At 44.3% G+C, this 19256-nt stretch overlaps 1 protein-coding gene across 2 annotated transcripts in view; it reads left to right on the top strand.

The window, feature by feature from the left end:
* LOC126092593 (protein croquemort-like) overlaps nucleotides 1–19256 on the top strand; it is a 283748-nt gene that overhangs the window by 196950 nt on the left and 67542 nt on the right. For both annotated transcript variants that reach the window (XM_049908286.1, XM_049908285.1), the window contains exon 7: nucleotides 3676–3967. In XM_049908286.1, the coding sequence (XP_049764243.1) occupies nucleotides 3676–3967 (292 nt within the window). The remainder of the gene's footprint in view (nucleotides 1–3675; nucleotides 3968–19256) is intronic.

Genomic DNA, 19256 nt, shown 5'->3' with positions numbered 1-19256 from the left:
CAGCGCTAGCTGAGCTAATATCTCAAAACAAGGAACATTTTGTTCCATAAATGGCCATATCACAGATAGTTTTACAAAATTACTGTGATCTGACAGTAGCCTGCGTATTACAGCTTAAAAGACTTGGGGAAGTCGACTTAGTGTAGGTAGCCATTAATACTTGTTGGCATCATCTACAGCGTGATGGCACGGAGGCAACGAGAGCAGTCAAACGATGCAGGGGGAATTTTCAACCCCTCTTTGACCAGAGACTGCAATAACTGTTCGCGGCTGGAGAGTTTTCGTCGCCTTAACCATCGATTGAGCTCCTCCCATGGTCAGTCCGATTGAGACATGAACTTTGTGGCATCCTCATTCGTATCTTTCTCAAATGTTCAAAAAAAAAAAAAAAAACACACACACACACACACACACACACACACACACACACACACACACCTCCGAGGGAGGACTCGAACCTCCGGCGTGACATGAACAAATGTGTGCTTACGACCACTGTCATGACATTCCCAGTTTCATCCCATTTTATTCTTGACATGGGGCATCATGTGTGTTTTCAAGATTTCGCAATATTTGAAACTATCGATAATGGCTCCAGCAGTCCAGTGTGTCGACGCCCCACCTCAAGACGTTCCCACCACCGTGTCTAACAGGGGTACTTGGACCGGATATCGTTTCTTGCTTTGACCTGCCTTCGCATGCATCGAATCCCATCTGAAAAATCAAACTAATCTTTTCAGCGGTCCAGAGCACAGAAGGCCACAGTTCAGGTGTCCAGTCCTTTGTGCTCCGGCTTTCCTTTTCTTTGGTGGTATTAACGCCTTTTTGGTTTGCGCGCCAGCCTTGAAGCTTTACAGTGATGTTCGATATTTCCACGTTGAGGAATTCACGCAGGTCTCTGTCAACAGCAGTCTTCTCTGGGTCACCCTCTGACATCATCCTTATGACATTCTTCGTTCGGAGTGCGACTTTGCTGGGTGCACCCTTTCTTTGTTTATCTGTGGTTCCTGTTAATCGTTTCTTCTGATTCCAAACACCCGCAGTTTGTCTGGATAAACCAAAATCCCGAGTAGCATCTCCCCGAGACTTGCCTCGCTGTAGGGCATCGATTACCGTATCTTTGAGGTCTGGTGAATACTCGTTGACGTCCGGCGTGTTGCAAACTGCGTAAAAACAAAACAAAAGCTACTGGATACCAAAGGTATTCGACGTTTCTGGCTTAGGCATTTGTTTTCCAACAATAAACCTCAGTATTGAAAAAGTTTTGGAACGAACACAACAACGTTGTCAGTGTTGCACTTACCGCGCCACTGCGCTGAATCCAGATGCATGTGTTCAAATGGTCGCGTGTCGCTGCACGGTGAGCCAACACGGGATAGCTAGGTAGGGACGTCGTTCCAAATACTACTGTCGTGTAGCATGTTCCCGCACATTCGTAACCGGCGACGGACTGTCACACCTGACAGTGTAAGATGCGATACGCTGTTCCACTGTTGCGCAGAGCAGCCTAGGAGGACGCATATCCGTCCTATGTCATTCGGATGATCTGTCAATCTTTTCGAGGGGTGGTATGGGTGGTGCGTCGTGACCCACCTCGCCGTGTTCTACGGCCTTCCGTGAAACATTCTGCACGTACTCGTTGCACTGCCGAAGCACTCCGTCCCACACGAGCAGCGATTTCCCGGATGGATACATCACATTCTCTCATGCCAATAATGCGCCGTCTTTGAAACTCGCTGATCTCGCTGTACAGTTCGCGCATACGTCTGCGAGGCATCGTGCACGTCTGCTCAAGTCACACTGACCCATTACGTTTGATTTATAGCGGCAACTGGAACCGCAGGTACATTTTCGCGGGCCGACATGGTTCAAATGCTAATAATTTCTGCAGAACATACTGATGTACAAGTCTCGTGAATATCAACGTCCTATATCTAGTCGTTGATGGTGTTCTATTTTTTCTGAATATGAGTGTATGATCTTGCGGAATATGTTTTCCAGAGTGGTTAGTTTTTCCAAAACAAAAGTTATGTCTAACTATTGCCATAATTTCGTATCTGGACATATCAACGACAAATCATCTGTATCTGATCTGAAGTATTGTCATTCTTCGACAGATTATTTTTCCAATGTAGGGTATACTGTTTCTACGTAGGAGACGATTTCTCGCAAAGTGACGACTTGGGTCTCGGTGGATGACTCCAGTGCCGGACCTGTAAGACGGGTACTGTGCGCAGGTAGAGATGGGCAAAACTGTTCTTTTCAGAGATCGGATCAGAACTGTTCACTCCCTGAAATGAATTAGCTCTTTTTCATGACTCACCACTCATTTACAATAGAAAATAAATGGAAGGCACATTGCCCTTTAAACTTGGTTTATTCCAGTACTATACTTGTATTTTGATCTTATTTGATCCTATTTTGAAGTAACACAGATAATGAGTAAGAATTTTGTATTGTTTATTGAAATTTTCACGAGATGACAAAGTTTTCGATTATTGATTTATTTTGCACTATCGTGGTTTTTTGGGTGATCGGAAAATGTTGTAACTTGAGATTTACATTAACAATATATTTGGCTATAATGTATTAAAATTTCATTAACCTCATACAAATACATCGCAAGCCATATATTTTTACAGTGAACGTTTCCTTCCAAAGACGCCTAAAATCGCAAAATCCGTACCAGAATAAGAAAAAAAAATATAAATTTGACTGTAAAACGAAAGTGCTGCATATAGCCTTACGCAGAATAAAACAAGGAAAATATTGGTGTATCACATTTTGTGATACGTTTATCGGTTCGCTCGTAATTAAAGCGTAAATTCGAGTGTCCATAATAAAAATCCTATAGTAAGAGGAGTCGCCAGGAACCTAATCTGATCAGTTTAAACAAATAAAAATAAAATAAAAACAAATGATGTGTACATAACATAATAATGTAATATAGATAGCGGTATTACTACGAAGAACAATATCCAGTAGAGACGAACTCCGATGCAGAAACACTGAGTCGAGCAGGTCGAGCCACGAGCTGTATTACTGTGTGAGCTAAGACAGCAGAGAGCAGAGTGACACCTGAGTTGCTTTGCTCAACGCTCTGGCTAGAGTCGAGAACGGTGGGGTGAGCGTTGAGCGGGCGAGTTCCGAGGGTGGGGGGAGCGGTGAACTCACCCGCTCCAAGACAAATCGTCCGTTCCCTTGCGAGCAGGTCGTTGCAAGTAGTTCCTATGTTATCCGCTAGGTGGCTCTCTGTCCTGTTGCTCGCATCAACTGCCCAGAGGGCAGGACGTGCGACTGAAACGATCGCCGACAGAGTGCGATGCGAAGTTAAGCTGCGCCAGACACTGCACGAGGCAGACGACGCACAGAGACGGCACGGCATATGTGAAACACAAAATCCAATGGGGCACTGCACAATGCAGACAGCCAAGGTAGAAGCAGGGCAGAGGCCGGCGCTGGCTGTGTTGTGTGGCGTGTACTGTGCTCTGACCAGCAGAGGCGCTGCTGATATGCTCCGTCTCTCTCTCTCTCTCTCTCTCTCTCTCTCTCTCTCTCCCGTGGGAAACGTTTGGAGCTACCGTTCTTTTTTCCTGAATCACTGATTGTTCACTCCTTTGAAAGATTCAACTCTATGAATTAGTTCAAGAGCGGATCCCCCATCTCTATGCGCAGGTCGATCGAGCTGGACTTCCGGCAGGAGGACGAGGTATTGGGGCTGCGCGGCTTCCGCTACTCGGGCGGGCCCTCGCTGCTGGACAACGGCACGCTGGACCCGGCCAACGAGTGCTTCTGCGCCGGCGAGTGCGTCGCCTCCGGCGTGCTGAACGTGTCCTCGTGCCGGTACGGCGCGCCCGCCTTCGTCTCCTACCCGCACTTCTACCTGGCCGACGAGCGCCTGCCTGCCGCCGTGCACGGCATGAGCCCCGACGAGCAGCGGCACAGCTTCTACGTCACGCTGGAGCCGGTGAGTACGGAGTACGGCTCTCTCCCACTCCCTCCCTCCGTGCCAGGTCGCGACCAGCTCTGCACCGCAACAGGTCAAATCGTACAGCCAGAAGTGCATCAGGAAACTCTGCTGTGACCACTGTTTTCTATATACACTGCTGGCCACCGTAAATGCAACACCAAGAAAGACAAGAGGTAGCTCAACACAATTTGTTTTGTAGATAACATGTTGACCAATTATCAAGTGATTACGTTTACAGATGTCTGTGAAATGTGGTTCCCGCCAGAATCAGTAGCCAGAGTAGCCGCCATTGTTGGAGATCACCGCTGCCACACGTCTCGGCATTGAGTCCAAGAGACGTTGGATGTGTTCCTGGGGTACAGCAGCCCAAGCAGCTTCCACACGTTGCCAAAGATCATCTGGTGTGGCAGCTGGGGATGTAATCTGTGTCACTCGTTGAGCAATCTTGGACCACATGTTTTCTATCGGCGAAAGATCCGGAGAGCGAGCCGGCCAGGGAAGCAATTCAATCTGGTTATTGACGAAGAACCTTTGGACAATGCGTGCCACGTATGGTCGCGCATTATCCTGTTGAAATATGGCTGTGGCCGAGCCCTGAAGGTAAGGAAGGACAACTGGCTCCAGCACCTCGGATATGTAGCGCCGGCTATTTAAGGTACCGGCAATGCGTACTAGAGGCGTGCGAGAGTAATATCCAATACCGCCCCATACCATAATACCCGGTGCAAGACCAGTGTGGCGGTGCATAATGCAGCTGTCCAGCACTCTCTCTCCACAGTGTCTCCACACTCGAATCCGACCATCGTGGTGCTGCAGACAGAAGCGTGCCTCGTCAGTAAAGACAACGTCATTCCATTCTGCCGTCCACATCCGTCTGTCATCACACCATTGGCGACGGAGACTTCTGTGGTTCTGCGTCAATGGTAGACGAAGCAATGGACGCCTTGCGGACAGACCACTCTGCTGTAAACGGCGTCGAATGGTACGCGCAGACACTGGATGATGCGTTACAGACGCAATGTGCTGTGCTATGGTTCGGGATGTCACTGAGCGATCAGTCACTGCCATGCGCACAATTTGCCTATCAGCACGTGCAGTGGTGCACCGAGGTGAATACGATCGACCACGTCGGTCCGTCGTACCCTCCTGCATCCAACGGTCACATATCCGCATTACAGTTGTTTGGTTTCGTCCAACACGACTAGCGATTTCTCTGTATGATAATCCACAATCTCGGTAAGCCACAATCCTTCCTCTGTCGAACTTGATCAAAAGATGTTCGCTGTTGTTTACGACGCATAACTGATCGTCTTGTGAAACAACCACAAGGTAAACACACGTACCGAACGTACACTCTTCGAAATCGCCAAACCTTAAATGGCGCTATGAGGTGGCGCCACAGGCGCGCGTGATGTGCGTCTGCGCTGAAATTCTAATCAGTTGCATATCTCATCGCTGCAAACTAATGGTGTAAATTTCACTTGATGCGGATGCTTTCTTCAGGGTGTTGCATTTATGGTGGCCAGCAGTGTACATAAATTATCTGGAGGACAGGGTGGGCAGCAGTCTACTGTTGTTTGCTGATTTTACAATAGTGTACAGGTGGGTGTCGAAGTTTAGTGACTCTACGAGGATCCAGGATGACTTAAAAGGGGAAGCCATGATGTTGGGATCACAGATTTACTTTGAACTTTGTACGCCACTAGCAGGCCATGAAAACAACATAACGTGCAAATAGTAAGGTGCACTACTGTGGCAATTGCGAGAAAATCGTAAGAAAGTTTTTACGTGTCTGTTGCGTGGCTTATAAATCTGTGTGTACGTGTTGGGGAATTAAGAGTTCACGGTGGTCAAATGATTATCATTCAGCTCCATAAGACGACCAGGTGTGTGCGTGAGGTGTAGTTAAAATTTGTTTTCCATGTCTGTACGACAAAAATCATCGTGCAACATCTGGTGTCGAGAGCGCATCCTATGAGTAATTGTACATTTCTCTTCTGGTCTGGCACATCGTCACTTACTGCAATACTGATTGCGAATAACATCATCCATATCATTAATTATCGAGGCTTGACTTGGGCTTTTCAGGCCTGTCCCTTGTCCATGAAAATTTAATTAGAAACAGTTAACAGTGAAATAACAAATGAAATTCACAACCACTTCATGAAAATGCACGTGGATTGTTTCCATTGTATTACCTCTCAAATGTCATACAAATTAATGTGATGTGATGTGATGGAAAAAATAGACTAGAAAGTGGTAGCAGGATTCGACCCGTGGCCTCCCCCACCAGCCGCTTGCTACGCCTGAACGCTAACCTCTTGTCCATAATAACGTCTTACCAGTAGCACTTCCACACAGATACATCAGTTACACTATGGACGGAGAAACCTTCTAATGATTCAAATGGCTCTGAGCACTGAGACTTAATTTCTGAGGTCATCAGTCCCCTAGAACTTAGAACTACTTAAACCTAACTAACCTAAGGAAATCACACGCATCCATGCCCGAGGCAGGATTCGAACCTGCGACCGTAACGGTCGCGCGGTTCCAGACTGTAGCGCCTAGAACCGCTCGGCCACCCCAGCCAGCGAGAAACCTTCTCTTGCGATTTTCTCGGAACTGCCACGATAGTGCATCTTACTACTTGCACATTATGTCTTTTTTAATGGCGTACTAAAGGAGTACAGAGACTAAAGCAAATGCGTCACCCCGACGTCGTTGCCTTCCTTCGTCCTTCGTGAGACAAAATTTACAACTTCTCTGTTGAATGGCATCTTGCCCTAAATGTAAAAAAATGTATCTCAGTGCAGATCAGTAGGAATAATAATCGAGTAACGCTCGAATACAGCATTAGTTGCGTGCTACTTCACAAGGGTAGAGTGAATAACAAGGCGTAATGTCGGTAAGAGACCTGGGATCGGAACAAGCATCTGAAAATTGCAGTGAGGACGGGGAATGGTCGACTTCGGGCTATTTTGAGAGTTTTACAAAAGTGTGGTTCATATGTAAAGGAGACAGCATACGGAACACTAGTGCACCCAATCTTGAGGTCTGCTGGAGGGTTTGGGATCTCCACCTGGTCGAATTAAAGGAAAACGATCCAATTCAGAGGCGGGCTTCTACATTTGCTATCAGAGGATCGAACAACACGTAAGTGTTACGGAGATGCTCCGGAAACTCAAAAGGAAATCACTGGAGCGAGGGCGACGTTCTTTCCCGACAAAACTACTGAGAAAATTTAGAGAACCGGCATTTGAAGCTGAATTTGGAACGATCCTACTCACGCCAAAGTACATTTCGCATGAGGACCACGAAGATAAGACAAATTAGGGCTCGTACTGAGGCAACGTTTTTCCCTCTCTTTGACTTCGAGTGGAAGACAAAAGGAAACGAGTACCAGTGGCACAGGGTTCCCTCCGCCACGCACCGTACAGTTAGCTTCCGATGTATGTAATGTATGTATGTATGTAGATATACCAAAAATGTTTGATGACTGTTCTTTGAGATCCGAAGGGATCCTTTTGTGGATGCACGATATTGAACATAACTATTAAAGTAACTGTGCTCTTCGGGAGAAATTAAGAACAGTATGATACTAAAACTGGAGTGAGACAAGGTGATGGACTCTCCCCATTGCTTTTCAGTAAACCAAAAGTGGCAAAAATTGACGAACCAATGAAATTAGCAACAACGCATATCAGGATGGAGTGCTTTGAATTTGCAGTTCACCTGGCGATTCTATATCCAAAAACTAAATATGGGAAAATCGAGAACGTTTCTCAGTTCAAACATTTAGGCGAAACGATTCAGGAAACTGTCCTGCAAAGGACTGGTTACGAAATTCGTTGTTACAACGTGGGAACAGCTTCAGGCTTCCAAGAGACATCTATAGCAGTAAATGCATCTCAGAATACACCAAACTGACTCATTACAACAAATTCAAGAAACCATAGTGTCGTTGTGTCTAATTAAACAACGGAGAGAAAGACTGAAAAAATCCGAGAGGGATAACAGTGTTATAAGGAAAATTTTAGGTGAAATTGCTACTGAGAGACTAATGTAAAGACCAAGAGAAAGTAAAGAAATTTCACTTTATACTTTCATCTATTTGGTAATGCGCATGTTAAAAGAACATAACCAACGAGAATTAAGAGACAGGTTGTGGAAATCTGCGGAAGTCATAGTTTTTGTCTTTCGACGTAACTGTCAAAGAGTGTGACTGAATGAAAGCTAAAATGTTTGACACTACAACCGCTCGTCAAGCCAGTCAGTAAAACAATAACAATTTTTAGAAGGTTGCGTTACTAGTTTCGACTCACTGTAGTCGTCATTTTCAAATTTAATCACAATCCTGGAAAACTGCATTAATAATTACAACCGTAACTCTTTCAAATATTACGAAAAATACACCAAAACCAGAAAATGGAAACAAAGGCAGCAGAAACGAGTCACAAGACGTCATGACAATTTTTGGTTGATGAGTCATTTCACACCTTAATGCAGTGTAGATGAAAACTGCATCGGGATGAAAGATATTATACACCCTTGCGTTAACGTCCTGTGTCCGCCCCTGTTACCTGAGTGGACAGCGCGACGGAATGTCACACCTAACGGCCCGGGTTCGATTCCCGGCTGGGTCGGCGATTTTCTCCGCTCAGGGACTGGGTGTTGTGTTGCCGTTATCATTTCATCCCCATCAACACGCAAGCCGCCGAAGTGGCGTCAAATCGAAGGACTTTCACCGGGCGAACGGTCTACCTGACGGGAGGCCCTAGCCACACGGCGTTTTCATTTACATTACGTCCTGTAGTGATGCAACGATCATTTCGCAAACAAAGGCTCACATATCCTAATCTTATAACGTGCCACAAACCCAAAACTAGAACACAGCTTGCAATCGTACTGTGTTCTGCTAAAGAGATCTCAAAAGACGATTCATCGTCAGTGGCAAAACTGAGGGTATTTAGAACAAATTGCTGGAAGATCTATTCTATCCATCCTATTGAAAACAGTTTATACCCATCGACTTCTACCTATTCCATATAAACAAATTTTCTGGCTTGAAACGTTTTGGGAGGAGAGTGTTGAGGCATACGTAGATGGCTTTCCAGTTTCTAAATACACTCTAACAGGTGTCCTGTTGGGGAACGAGTAGGTATTTTTGGCACTGTGCATATATTTATCGTTTCCGTGCTACTGAAACTTTGCACTCGAGGATATGTTTTGGATGAAACACGTATAGTCATGTACTGTAAATCTGGAAACTATATTACATTTACTGTAGATATGGATGAGTTAATTAAAAATACAAATGATGCAAATGAAAAACAGAGCACAGTAACTCAATTTTCCGTCGGTGCTTGTCAGAACATGATTAATATTAAAGATGAAAATATTGTCTAATGATTTGCGTGTCACTAGGAAATGTTTTTGTGTATTACAGAATACAGTATGCACATGTGTGTGATACATTTTGTGGTCGTGTCGTTTCCTCTTGTGAAACCGTGGTTACAGTTGGAAGCAGCTGCCACTCAAGTCATATTTATGGGAGGGCGTTAGTATTGAAAATATGGTCTGCCATGTTCAATAGTACTTTACCGGACATAAATAAGAATTTAATACTGTATGTACTACTACTCCTGTCCGATGATAACTGGATAATGAGTATAGTTTCTGATGGTGTATTTTTGTTGTTCAACAGCATCCATGAGCTTCAAATTCTTTCAGAGCAGTTGTAAGTAAATGTGACGGATAAATGACAATTACCGTCAGCGATTGCCTACAGCTTTCTTTTTTCAGTCCGTTATTGGATGAATATAACGACTGGATGATAAATGTTTAGGGAGGTCCGTGCATCACGGATGTTTACTATTTGAGAGTAGTGATGTCACACATTACATAAAGGTAGCCTCGACGGTGTCTCTTCTTACACTGAAACATTACTTCGCATTCTACCATGTGCCTAATAATGTGTGTGTGTGTGTGTGTGTGTGTGTGTGTGTGTGTGTGTGTGTGTGTGTGTGTGTGTTAAATAGAGTTTAGAAGCATTAATTCGTAAATTAAATTGTAGGCAAGCGGGACTGCAAGTCTCGAAGTAGTTCCGACGCGTTCAGAGTAGACTGGCTCAGATACGGTAACATTTCTCTCCCTCTTTCTATCCAAGTGTTTCCTATCATCGTATCATCTTAAAATTCTAGTATTTTTTGTTTTTTCTTCTAATTTTTAATGCATTTTCGATTTATTATTCCTTCCATTGTAATTACTGAGAAGTATTATTGCTGTTTGTACTTCTACAACTACATGGATACTCTGAAAATCACATTTAAGTGCCCGGCAGATGGTTCATCGAACCACCTTCACAATTCTCTATTATTCCAATCTCGTACAGCGCGTGGGAAAACGAATATCTATACCTTTCCGTGCGAGCTCTGATTTCCATTATTATATTATGATGATCGTTTCTCCCTACTATTGTCGGCGTCAAGAAAATATTTTCACATTCGGAGGAGAAAATTGGTGATTGAAATTTCGTGAGAAGATTCCGTTGCAACGAAAAACACCTTTCTTTTAAAGACGTCCATCAGAATCCTGTATCATTTCAGTGACATTATCTCCCCTATTTCGCGATAATACAAAACATCCTGCTTTTCTTCGAACTTTTTCGGTGTACTCCGTTAATCCCAGCTGGTAAGGATCCCAGACCGCGCAGCAGTACTCCTAAACAAGACGGACAAGCGTAATGTCGGCAGTCTCCTTAGCACATCTGTTACATTTTCTAAGTGTCCTGCCAATAAAACCCTGTCGTTGGTTAGCCCTCCCCACAACATTTTCTGTTTGTTCCTTCCAATTAAAGTTGTTCGTAATTGTAATTCCTAGACATTTAGTTGAATTTATATTTGACTGATTCATCGTGTAACCCGAAGTATAAAGAATTCGTTTTAGCACTTACGTGGATGACCTCACACTTTTCGTTATTTGGGGTCAACTGCCAATTTTTGCACTATACAAATATCTTTCCTAAATCGTTTTGCAATTTGTTTTGATCTTCTGGTGAGTTTGCTAGATGATACACGACAGCATCATCTGCAAACAACCTAAGATGGTTGCTTAGATTGTCTCCTAAATCGTTTATGTAGATAAGGAACAGCATAATAGACTTTCACACTAGCTTGAGGAATGCCACTACGGAATATCTTTCGTAATGTACACGAAAAGCTGCAAAATGAACGAGCTGTTATAAAAATGTAAGGCAGCAGGTCTCTAAATGAGCAATAAATCAAATCTGACTTCTCACATGGCTTAGTTTGCAGTAGAGCGCACTTTCTCATATGCTGTGATCCGAAGTATGAACGACATTCTCTGTGTACGTGATAAGATTACCATAACTTCTGTGCTTGAGGTATAGATCTTCCTCGAAGCTGCCTTTTTCCTGTGTCTCACGCAAAACAATTGTCAAGCAATTCGTAAGAAGCCTTTGATGTAATTTTTCAAGAACAGCAGTGCAATGAGTGAAGTGCCCGCCTGTTACGACGATGACAAGAGCTCAAAGCACAACTATTACGCGCTAGAATTGTGGTAGTCGCAATGGTGCGACTGACGTCACGGTTGTTAAACAGTATGACAAGCAGCCTCTGCCACGCGAATGTTCTCCTAAATGAGATATTACGCTCGTAATTTATGGTTTGTATCATTTACAGAAACCGTCAGTTACTGAACTGTCTTCACGCGAAGAAACTGTATCTTGTAAAACAGTGGACGGTGTAATTGCCTCCTGTCCGAGAATGAGTGAGTTCCGCACGAAGGCTGTCCCCTGTTCACTCAAGTTTAATAAAAAGACTGCGCTCTCTCTCTCTCTCTCTCTCTCTCTCTCTCTCACTGGCTCATTGCACGCGAGTGAGTAAGAGAGTCGGCGCGTGCTCAGCTCTTCCGCTCTGTCCGTGAACTGTGCCGCGGCTGCTTGATCTCGTGGCCGGCTGGCTGGACGCCAACTGGGCGAGTACAGGCGCGAGGTAGTCCGTCGTGGGGTAGGCCAGAGCTCCCCAGCCGCTGGCGGGGCACGTTCTGTCTGCTGCTGCTGCTGCTGCTGCTGCTGCCGCGTCACGCAGCGCCGTATTGATCTGCAGGCAGACGCCCGGACTCTACGCTGGCGCCGTGACGTAGGCTCCACACATCCACTGTGTCCGTCTGCAGGTTCTGCGCCACCGCGTTCACAGGTGGTTAAGTCTCTTGCAGTTTCTGAGCATCGCCTATTACTTACCGGTCAGTAACGTCTACATCTACAGGGTGTTTCAAAAATGACCGGTATATTTGAAACGGCAATAAAAACTAAACGAGCAGCGATAGAAATACACCGTTTGTTGCAATATGCTTGGGACAACAGTAAATTTTTAGGCAGACAAACTTTCGAAATTACAGTAGTTACAATTTTCAACAACAGATGGCGCTGCGGTCTGGGAAACTCTATAGTACGATATTTTCCACATATCCACCATGCGTAGCAATAATATGGCGTAGTCTCTGAATGAAATTACCCGAAACCTTTGACAACGTGTCTGGCGGAATGGCTTCACATGCAGATGAGATGTACTGCTTCAGCTGTTCAATTGTTTCTGGATTCTGGCGGTACACCTGGTCTTTCAAGTGTCCCCACAGAAAGAAGTCACAGGGGTTCATGTCTGGCGAATAGGGAGGCCAATCCACGCCGCCTCCTGTATGTTTCGGATAGCCCAAAGCAATCACACGATCATCGAAATATTCATTCAGGAAATTAAAGACGTCGGCCGTGCGATGTGGCCGGGCACCATCTTGCATAAACCACGAGGTGTTCGCAGTGTCGTCTAAGGCAGTTTGTACCGCCACAAATTCACGAAGAATGTCCAGATAGCGTGATGCAGTAATCGTTTCGGATCTGAAAAATGGGCCAATGATTCCTTTGGAAGAAATGGCGGCCCAGACCAGTACTTTTTGAGGATGCAGGAACGATGGGACTGCAACATGGGGCTTTTCGGTTCCCCATATGCGCCAGTTCTGTTTATTGACGAAGCCGTCCAGGTAAAAATAAGCTTCCTCAGTAAACCAAATGCTGCCCACATGCATATCGCCGTCATCAATGCTGTGCACTATATCGTTAGCGAATGTATCTCGTGCAGCAATGGTAACGGCGCTGAGGGGTTGCCGCATTTGAATTTTGTACGGATAGAGGTGTAAACTCTTCCGCATGAGACGATACGTGGACGTTGGCGTCATTTGGACCGCAGCTGCAACACGGCGAACGGAAACCCGAGGCCGCTGTCGGATCACCTGCTGCACTAGCTGCGCGTTGCCCTCTGTTGTTTGCCGTACGCGGTCGCCCTACCTTTCCAGCACATTCATCCGTCACGTTCCCAGTCCGTTGAAATTTTTCAAACAGATCCTTTATTGTATCGCTTTTCGGTCCTTTGGTTACATTAAACCTCCGTTGAAAACTTCGTCTTGTTGCAACAACACTGTGTTCTAGGCGGTGGAATTCCAACACCAGAAAAATCCTCTGTTCTAAGGAATAAACCATGTTGTCCACAGCACACTTGCACGTTGTGAACAGCACACGCTTACAGCAGAAAGACGAAGTACAGAATGGCGCACCCAGACTGCTTTGTCTTCTATATCTTTCACATCACTTGCAGCGCCATCTGTTGTTGAAAATTGTAACTACTGTAATTTCGAAAGTTTGTCCGCCTGAAAATGTACTGTTGTCCCAAGCATATTGCAACAAACGGTGTATTTCTATCGCTGCTCGTTTAGTTTTTATTGCCGTTTCAAATATACCGGTCATTTTTAAACACCCTGTTCATGGATACTCTGAAAATCACATTTAAGTGCCCGGCAGAGGGTTTATCGAACCACCTTCACAGTTCTGTGTTATTCCAATCTCGTATAGAGCGCGGAAAGAACGAACACATACTGGGTGATGAAAAAGTCAGTATACATTTGAAAACTGAATAAATCACGGAATAATGTAGATAGAGGGGTACAAATTGACACACATGCTTGGAATGACATGGGGTTTTATTAGAACCAAAAAAATACAAAAGTTCAAAAAATGTCCGACAGATGAAGCTTCATCTGATCAGAACAGCAATAATTATTATAACAAAGTAAGGCAAAGCAAAGATGATGATCTTTACAGGAAATGCTCAATATGTCCACCATCATTCCTCAACAGTAACTGTAGTCGAGGAATAATGTTGTGAACAGCACTGTAAAGCATGTCCGGAGTTATGGTGAGGCATTGGCGTCGGATGTTTTCTTTCAGCATCAATAGAGATGTCGGTCGATCACGATACACTTGAGACTTCAGGAAACCCCAAAGCCAATAATCGCACGAACTGAGGTCTAGAGACCTGGGAGGCCAAGCATGACGAAAGTGGCGGCTGAGCACACGATCATCACCAAACGACGCGCGCAAGAGATCTTTCACACGTCTAGCAATACGGGGTGTTTTTTTTTTTTTTTGTTCTAATAAAACCCCATGTCATTCCAAGCATGTGTGTCAATTTTTACCTCTCTATCTACATTGTTCCGTAGTTTATTAAGTTTTCAAATGTATACTGACTTTTTGATCACCCGGTATATCTTTCCGTACGAGCTCTGATTTCCCTTATTTTATCATGATGATCGTTTCTCTCTATGTAGGTCGCCCTCAACAAAATACTTTCGCATTCGGAGGAGAAAGTTAGTGATTGGAATTTCGTGAGAAGATTCCTCCGCAACGAAAAACGCCTTTGTTCAATGATGTCCATCCCAAATCCTGTATCATTTCAGTGACACTTTCCCCCCCATTTCGCGATAATACAAAACGTGCTCCCTTTCTCTGAACTTTGTCGATGTTCCTATCTGGTAAGGATCCCACACCGCGCAGCAGTACTCAAAGAGCGTAATTAGTGTAGGCAGTCTCCTTAGTAGATCTGTTACATGTTCTGTGTGTTCCTTCCAATTTAAGTTGTTCGGAATTGCAATTCCTAGGTATTTAGTTGAATTTACAGCCTTTAGATTTGACTGATTTATCGTGTAACCGAAGTTTAAAGTATTCCTTTTAGCACTGATGCAGACGGCTTCACATTTTTCGTTATTTAGGGTCAGTTGATAAGTTTCGCACCATACATACATCTTTTCTAAATTGTGTTGCAATTTGTTTTGATCTTCTGATTACTTTACTAGTAGCTAAACGAAAGCATATTTTGCAAATAACCAAAGACGGCTTCTCAGATTGTCCTGTTCCGGAAATCCAGAAATACGGGGTCAGTTTGAAATTGCTTGTCAGTAGCACTCAACGGAAAGAGCTAGTTCTTTCACAAGAATCATGATTTCTAAATCCTTCTTGGCTGTGTGTCAATAGTCAGTTTTCATTGAGGTAATTCACAATGTTCGAACACGCTGTGGTCCAGAACCCTGCTTTACATCGACGTTAATGATGTGGGCCTGTAATTTAGTGGATTACTTTTACTACCTTTCCTGAATGTTGGTGTGACCTGCGAAACTTTCCAGTCTTTGGGTACGGATCTTCCATCGAGCGAACGGTTGTATGTGATTGCTGACTATGGAGATATTGTATCAGCATACTCTGAAAGGAACCTAATTGGTATACAGTCTTGACCAGAAGACTTGTTTTTATTAATTTGCTTCACTACTCAGAGTATATCTGCATCCACGTTATCTACTTTACAGTGCGTGGAAGGGAATGCTTCATACCAAGATTGGTTGTTCCCAGTTTTCTGTCACAGCTGCAGACAGACACTGCAGACTCGCTAGTTACAGAACAGAAAACAAAATCCATTACGTCATAGAGGGCTACTACGTCATAGAGGGCTACTACGTCATAGAGGGCTACTACGTCATAGAGGGCTACTACGTCATAGAGGGCTACTACGTCATAGAGGGCTACTACGTCATAGAGGGCTACTACGTCATAGAGGGCTACTACGTCATAGAGGGCTACTACGTCATAGAGGGCTACTACGTCATAGAGGGCTACTACGTCATAGAGGGCTACTACGTCATAGAGGGCTACTACGTCATAGAGGGCTACTACGTCATAGAGGGCTACTACGTCATAGAGGGCTACTACGTCATAGAGGGCTACTACGTTCGGAGTGACTGGGTTCTGGAACAACATTGTGGCGGCACTGCCAAAGGTTGCTAGTAATTCCGTTACTTACAGATCCAAGAGAGCCTGAAAGCAAAGTCCACATATTGGATGGTTGTAGTACGTGGATCTGTACGGCAGCACACAGCTCATCACGTGTGGCGAAAACAAGCCTGGTTGAAGTGAAGCGACATGTCGAATGCGGTAATTACTGTGAGGGTGGGTGGCTCACACGACGCGTGAAGTACAGCGAGATTGATAGTAACGTCGAGCGCTGTGCGCCGGTGGCATCCTCTGTTTCCAGTGCCCAGTTCTATTCCATTATCGTCAGGAAAGGTGAATTTCCTTTGAACACTCTTGCGTTATTTAAACGTCTCTATGCAAATCTGCATTGGAAGCAGTAAACAATTGTAGCATAGTCTGTCTCCAATACAAGTGCTCTAAATATACCCACGAGGATCTCTCTTGAAATATTACCATTTATGCCTGTTAGCTAGACTTTGGAGTGGGCTGCACGAGTCTGTTACGATCCCAGCACTTTCTTGGATACCTTCGACGTATTCATTCCGATTTAGGCTGACTTGATAACGACTTCAAACGCTGCCATACGGAGCCAAGTGGCAGAGTGGTTAGGAGACTAGGCTTGGCTCTGGAGGATCGTCACTTATTCCGTATACGTTCACTCATATGGAGCGTTTATTTGCTCTCTGTATATCGCTTAAGGCAAATACTGGATGCTTCCATTTTCACGAGCAGGGCTGACCTCCTGTCCCATATTTCTCCAAGCAGTTCGTGCGCCACCTTTAATGACCCCTTTGTCAACGGGATGTTAGTACTTCTGAACTCGGAAGCACTGCTCTGCAGTAGCTTACACTATCACCTTGCTTGGAACTTTGTTAGTAGATGCATTGCGTTTTTGCTTAATCGTTTCAGCAAAAAATGTACTTCAGTTAGCAGCCTTTATTATTAGTGATTCCACGTGTATCATCCTTTTCATATTGATTCGCAGTATTGCGGCCACGTATTTAATTCTTACAGGAATCAGGAGATAAGTATCAACCTTGTAATCTGATACGATCGGCATTGTCTTGCAGCTATCTACATTAAAGAAGGGCTTCCATCCTGTTCTCAACCTTGACCTACAGACAGCCAGCAACGATAATTTCCTGTGGGGGGTACCATCATTAGTGAACACTGTGTGTACTGCCGACACTATGTGACAGATCTTTTATGTATGTGGAAAACATTAGTGGTCTTACTGCGTTTCGATTGCACCCACCTGTTACTGTTTTACAGTTACTTAAACACTGACTGTCGAGTATAACGTGCTAGGTTCTGTTATACGAAATCTCTTTAAGCCAATCAGTTACTCGTGACAGTATGTATATGACTCTATATTCGTTGACAGTTATCCGTATATCAGTGCTGAAAGCCTTTGTGAAATCATGGAAGGTGGGAGCTGTCTGCTTTTGCAGTCAACTGTGTATCAAAAAGAAAAGCGACGTGTTTCACACAACTGGCGTCTCCTGAACCAGTTTCGCTACGTGTGCGAAACAGTCGCAGTGGGAGGAAGATATGTAACTTCAGTTACACCTCCGTTATTCGTTGTTAAAAGCCAAAGGTCAGGGAAGGTGCGCTGTTGCGTATGTGACTGATGGTTCCTCTCAAAAGTCACTACTAACAAACAGTTAAGAATACAGCAACGGTACTCGTCGATTTGAAGTCAGTAGATAAGGAAGAGGAACAAAGGCTTGCCCGATCATAGCCTAGTTAATCCAGTGAAACAGTCTAATTTTGTCAGCAGCACATTCGATAGCACACCAGAATGTTTCCTACAGCAAATCCTTAAATTGTAGATGTCGTCGTTGGTTGATTTGTTCACCAGCACATTAAAAAGCTCACAACTCTGAGAGTGAAATAGCAGATAGCGCTGTCGTTTACGCCAGATTTACGAGGAGCGTGTGCACATTAGTCTTATGCAGAGGTATTTACGGTGACGTTGTTATTGCCACAACTGTCCATTTTACATTGCCTTCCAATCTTCGTTGCTGTCCAGAGTAATTCATTTGAGAGACAGCAAGTTGTCATTCTCTTAAACAGTGGAATTCCTAGCACTATTTGTACTTCTATTATATTACGCTCTGAATAATAAAGCGAAGTAGGAAAAGCACTTCTCCATTGGAGTATCTCCACAGAGAAGCGTACGAAAAGTATGTTCAGTGACGCAAAGAAACGATAAAGAAACTCTAGTGCACCACATCTCTCAACACAATTGACGCTGCTACGTTCTGCCACAGATGCCTTGACTTCTGCGATGCTCCATTTCTCTCGTAAGAGGAAGTTAATGACCGGGGATTGTCCTTTAGATTCGTCAGCTTAGTTCCTTTAACCCACCAGTAGAATAATTTGTTCGTTGTTTCGGTTGCGCTTCAGTGATAATGTATTTATCCTAAACAAGGGCACACTTGAGCAAAAAGACCTCTAAAACACCCATAGTAGTGCTTACTTGTCCGATCTGTGCCAGAACCTGCGCCCTCCGTGTACCACTGGACTATCGGGTTTTCACCCGCTGCAGAAAGTACTTTCTCGCTTATTTTTCGTTGTCAGTGACCTGCAGATCAGCATTAAGGGCGATGATCCAGTTGCAACTCGAGTGGGAGTCATGGAGACAACCGTGGTTGCCTTTTTCATGTATTCGTCCCTCTCCGCAGTTCTGTTAAAATGACACCGACAATTTCCTTCCTCGTCCTTCTCAGACTGAGTGGAACCTTTAATGATCGTGACATTAGCATTCATCTTCCTTTTGAATTTTTCATCTCTCTCAGTGAAAGTTCGATATTTTGCACTATTTCTAGACGTCATATTGACATTTTAATCGGACCAAGGAAGCGAGTACTCTGTGTTGACTTAAATTATCCTGATCATTGACAATAAGGAAGAAAAGTTATAAGTGAAACTTCCTGACTGATTAAAAATTGGTGCTTCGAACGAGGAGCTCTTGCTTTTCAGAGAAACGTATGACGAGTTGTGCTGTCTAGACTTAAGCCAAGACCCATTTCAAGAATTAAATCTTTCAATACCCGTTTACTTATTTCGAAACTGCATAAAAGCTCTCCATGTTTTGCTTGACTAGCGGTCATGAGAAAAGGATGTAATGGGTAG

Source organism: Schistocerca cancellata, chromosome 7 (assembly GCF_023864275.1).
Source record: "Schistocerca cancellata isolate TAMUIC-IGC-003103 chromosome 7, iqSchCanc2.1, whole genome shotgun sequence".
In the NCBI taxonomy this organism is placed as follows: domain Eukaryota; kingdom Metazoa; phylum Arthropoda; class Insecta; order Orthoptera; family Acrididae; genus Schistocerca; species Schistocerca cancellata.
The sequence above is the reverse complement of the archived record's forward strand: the minus strand, read 5'-3'. Positions and strand labels throughout refer to the sequence as shown.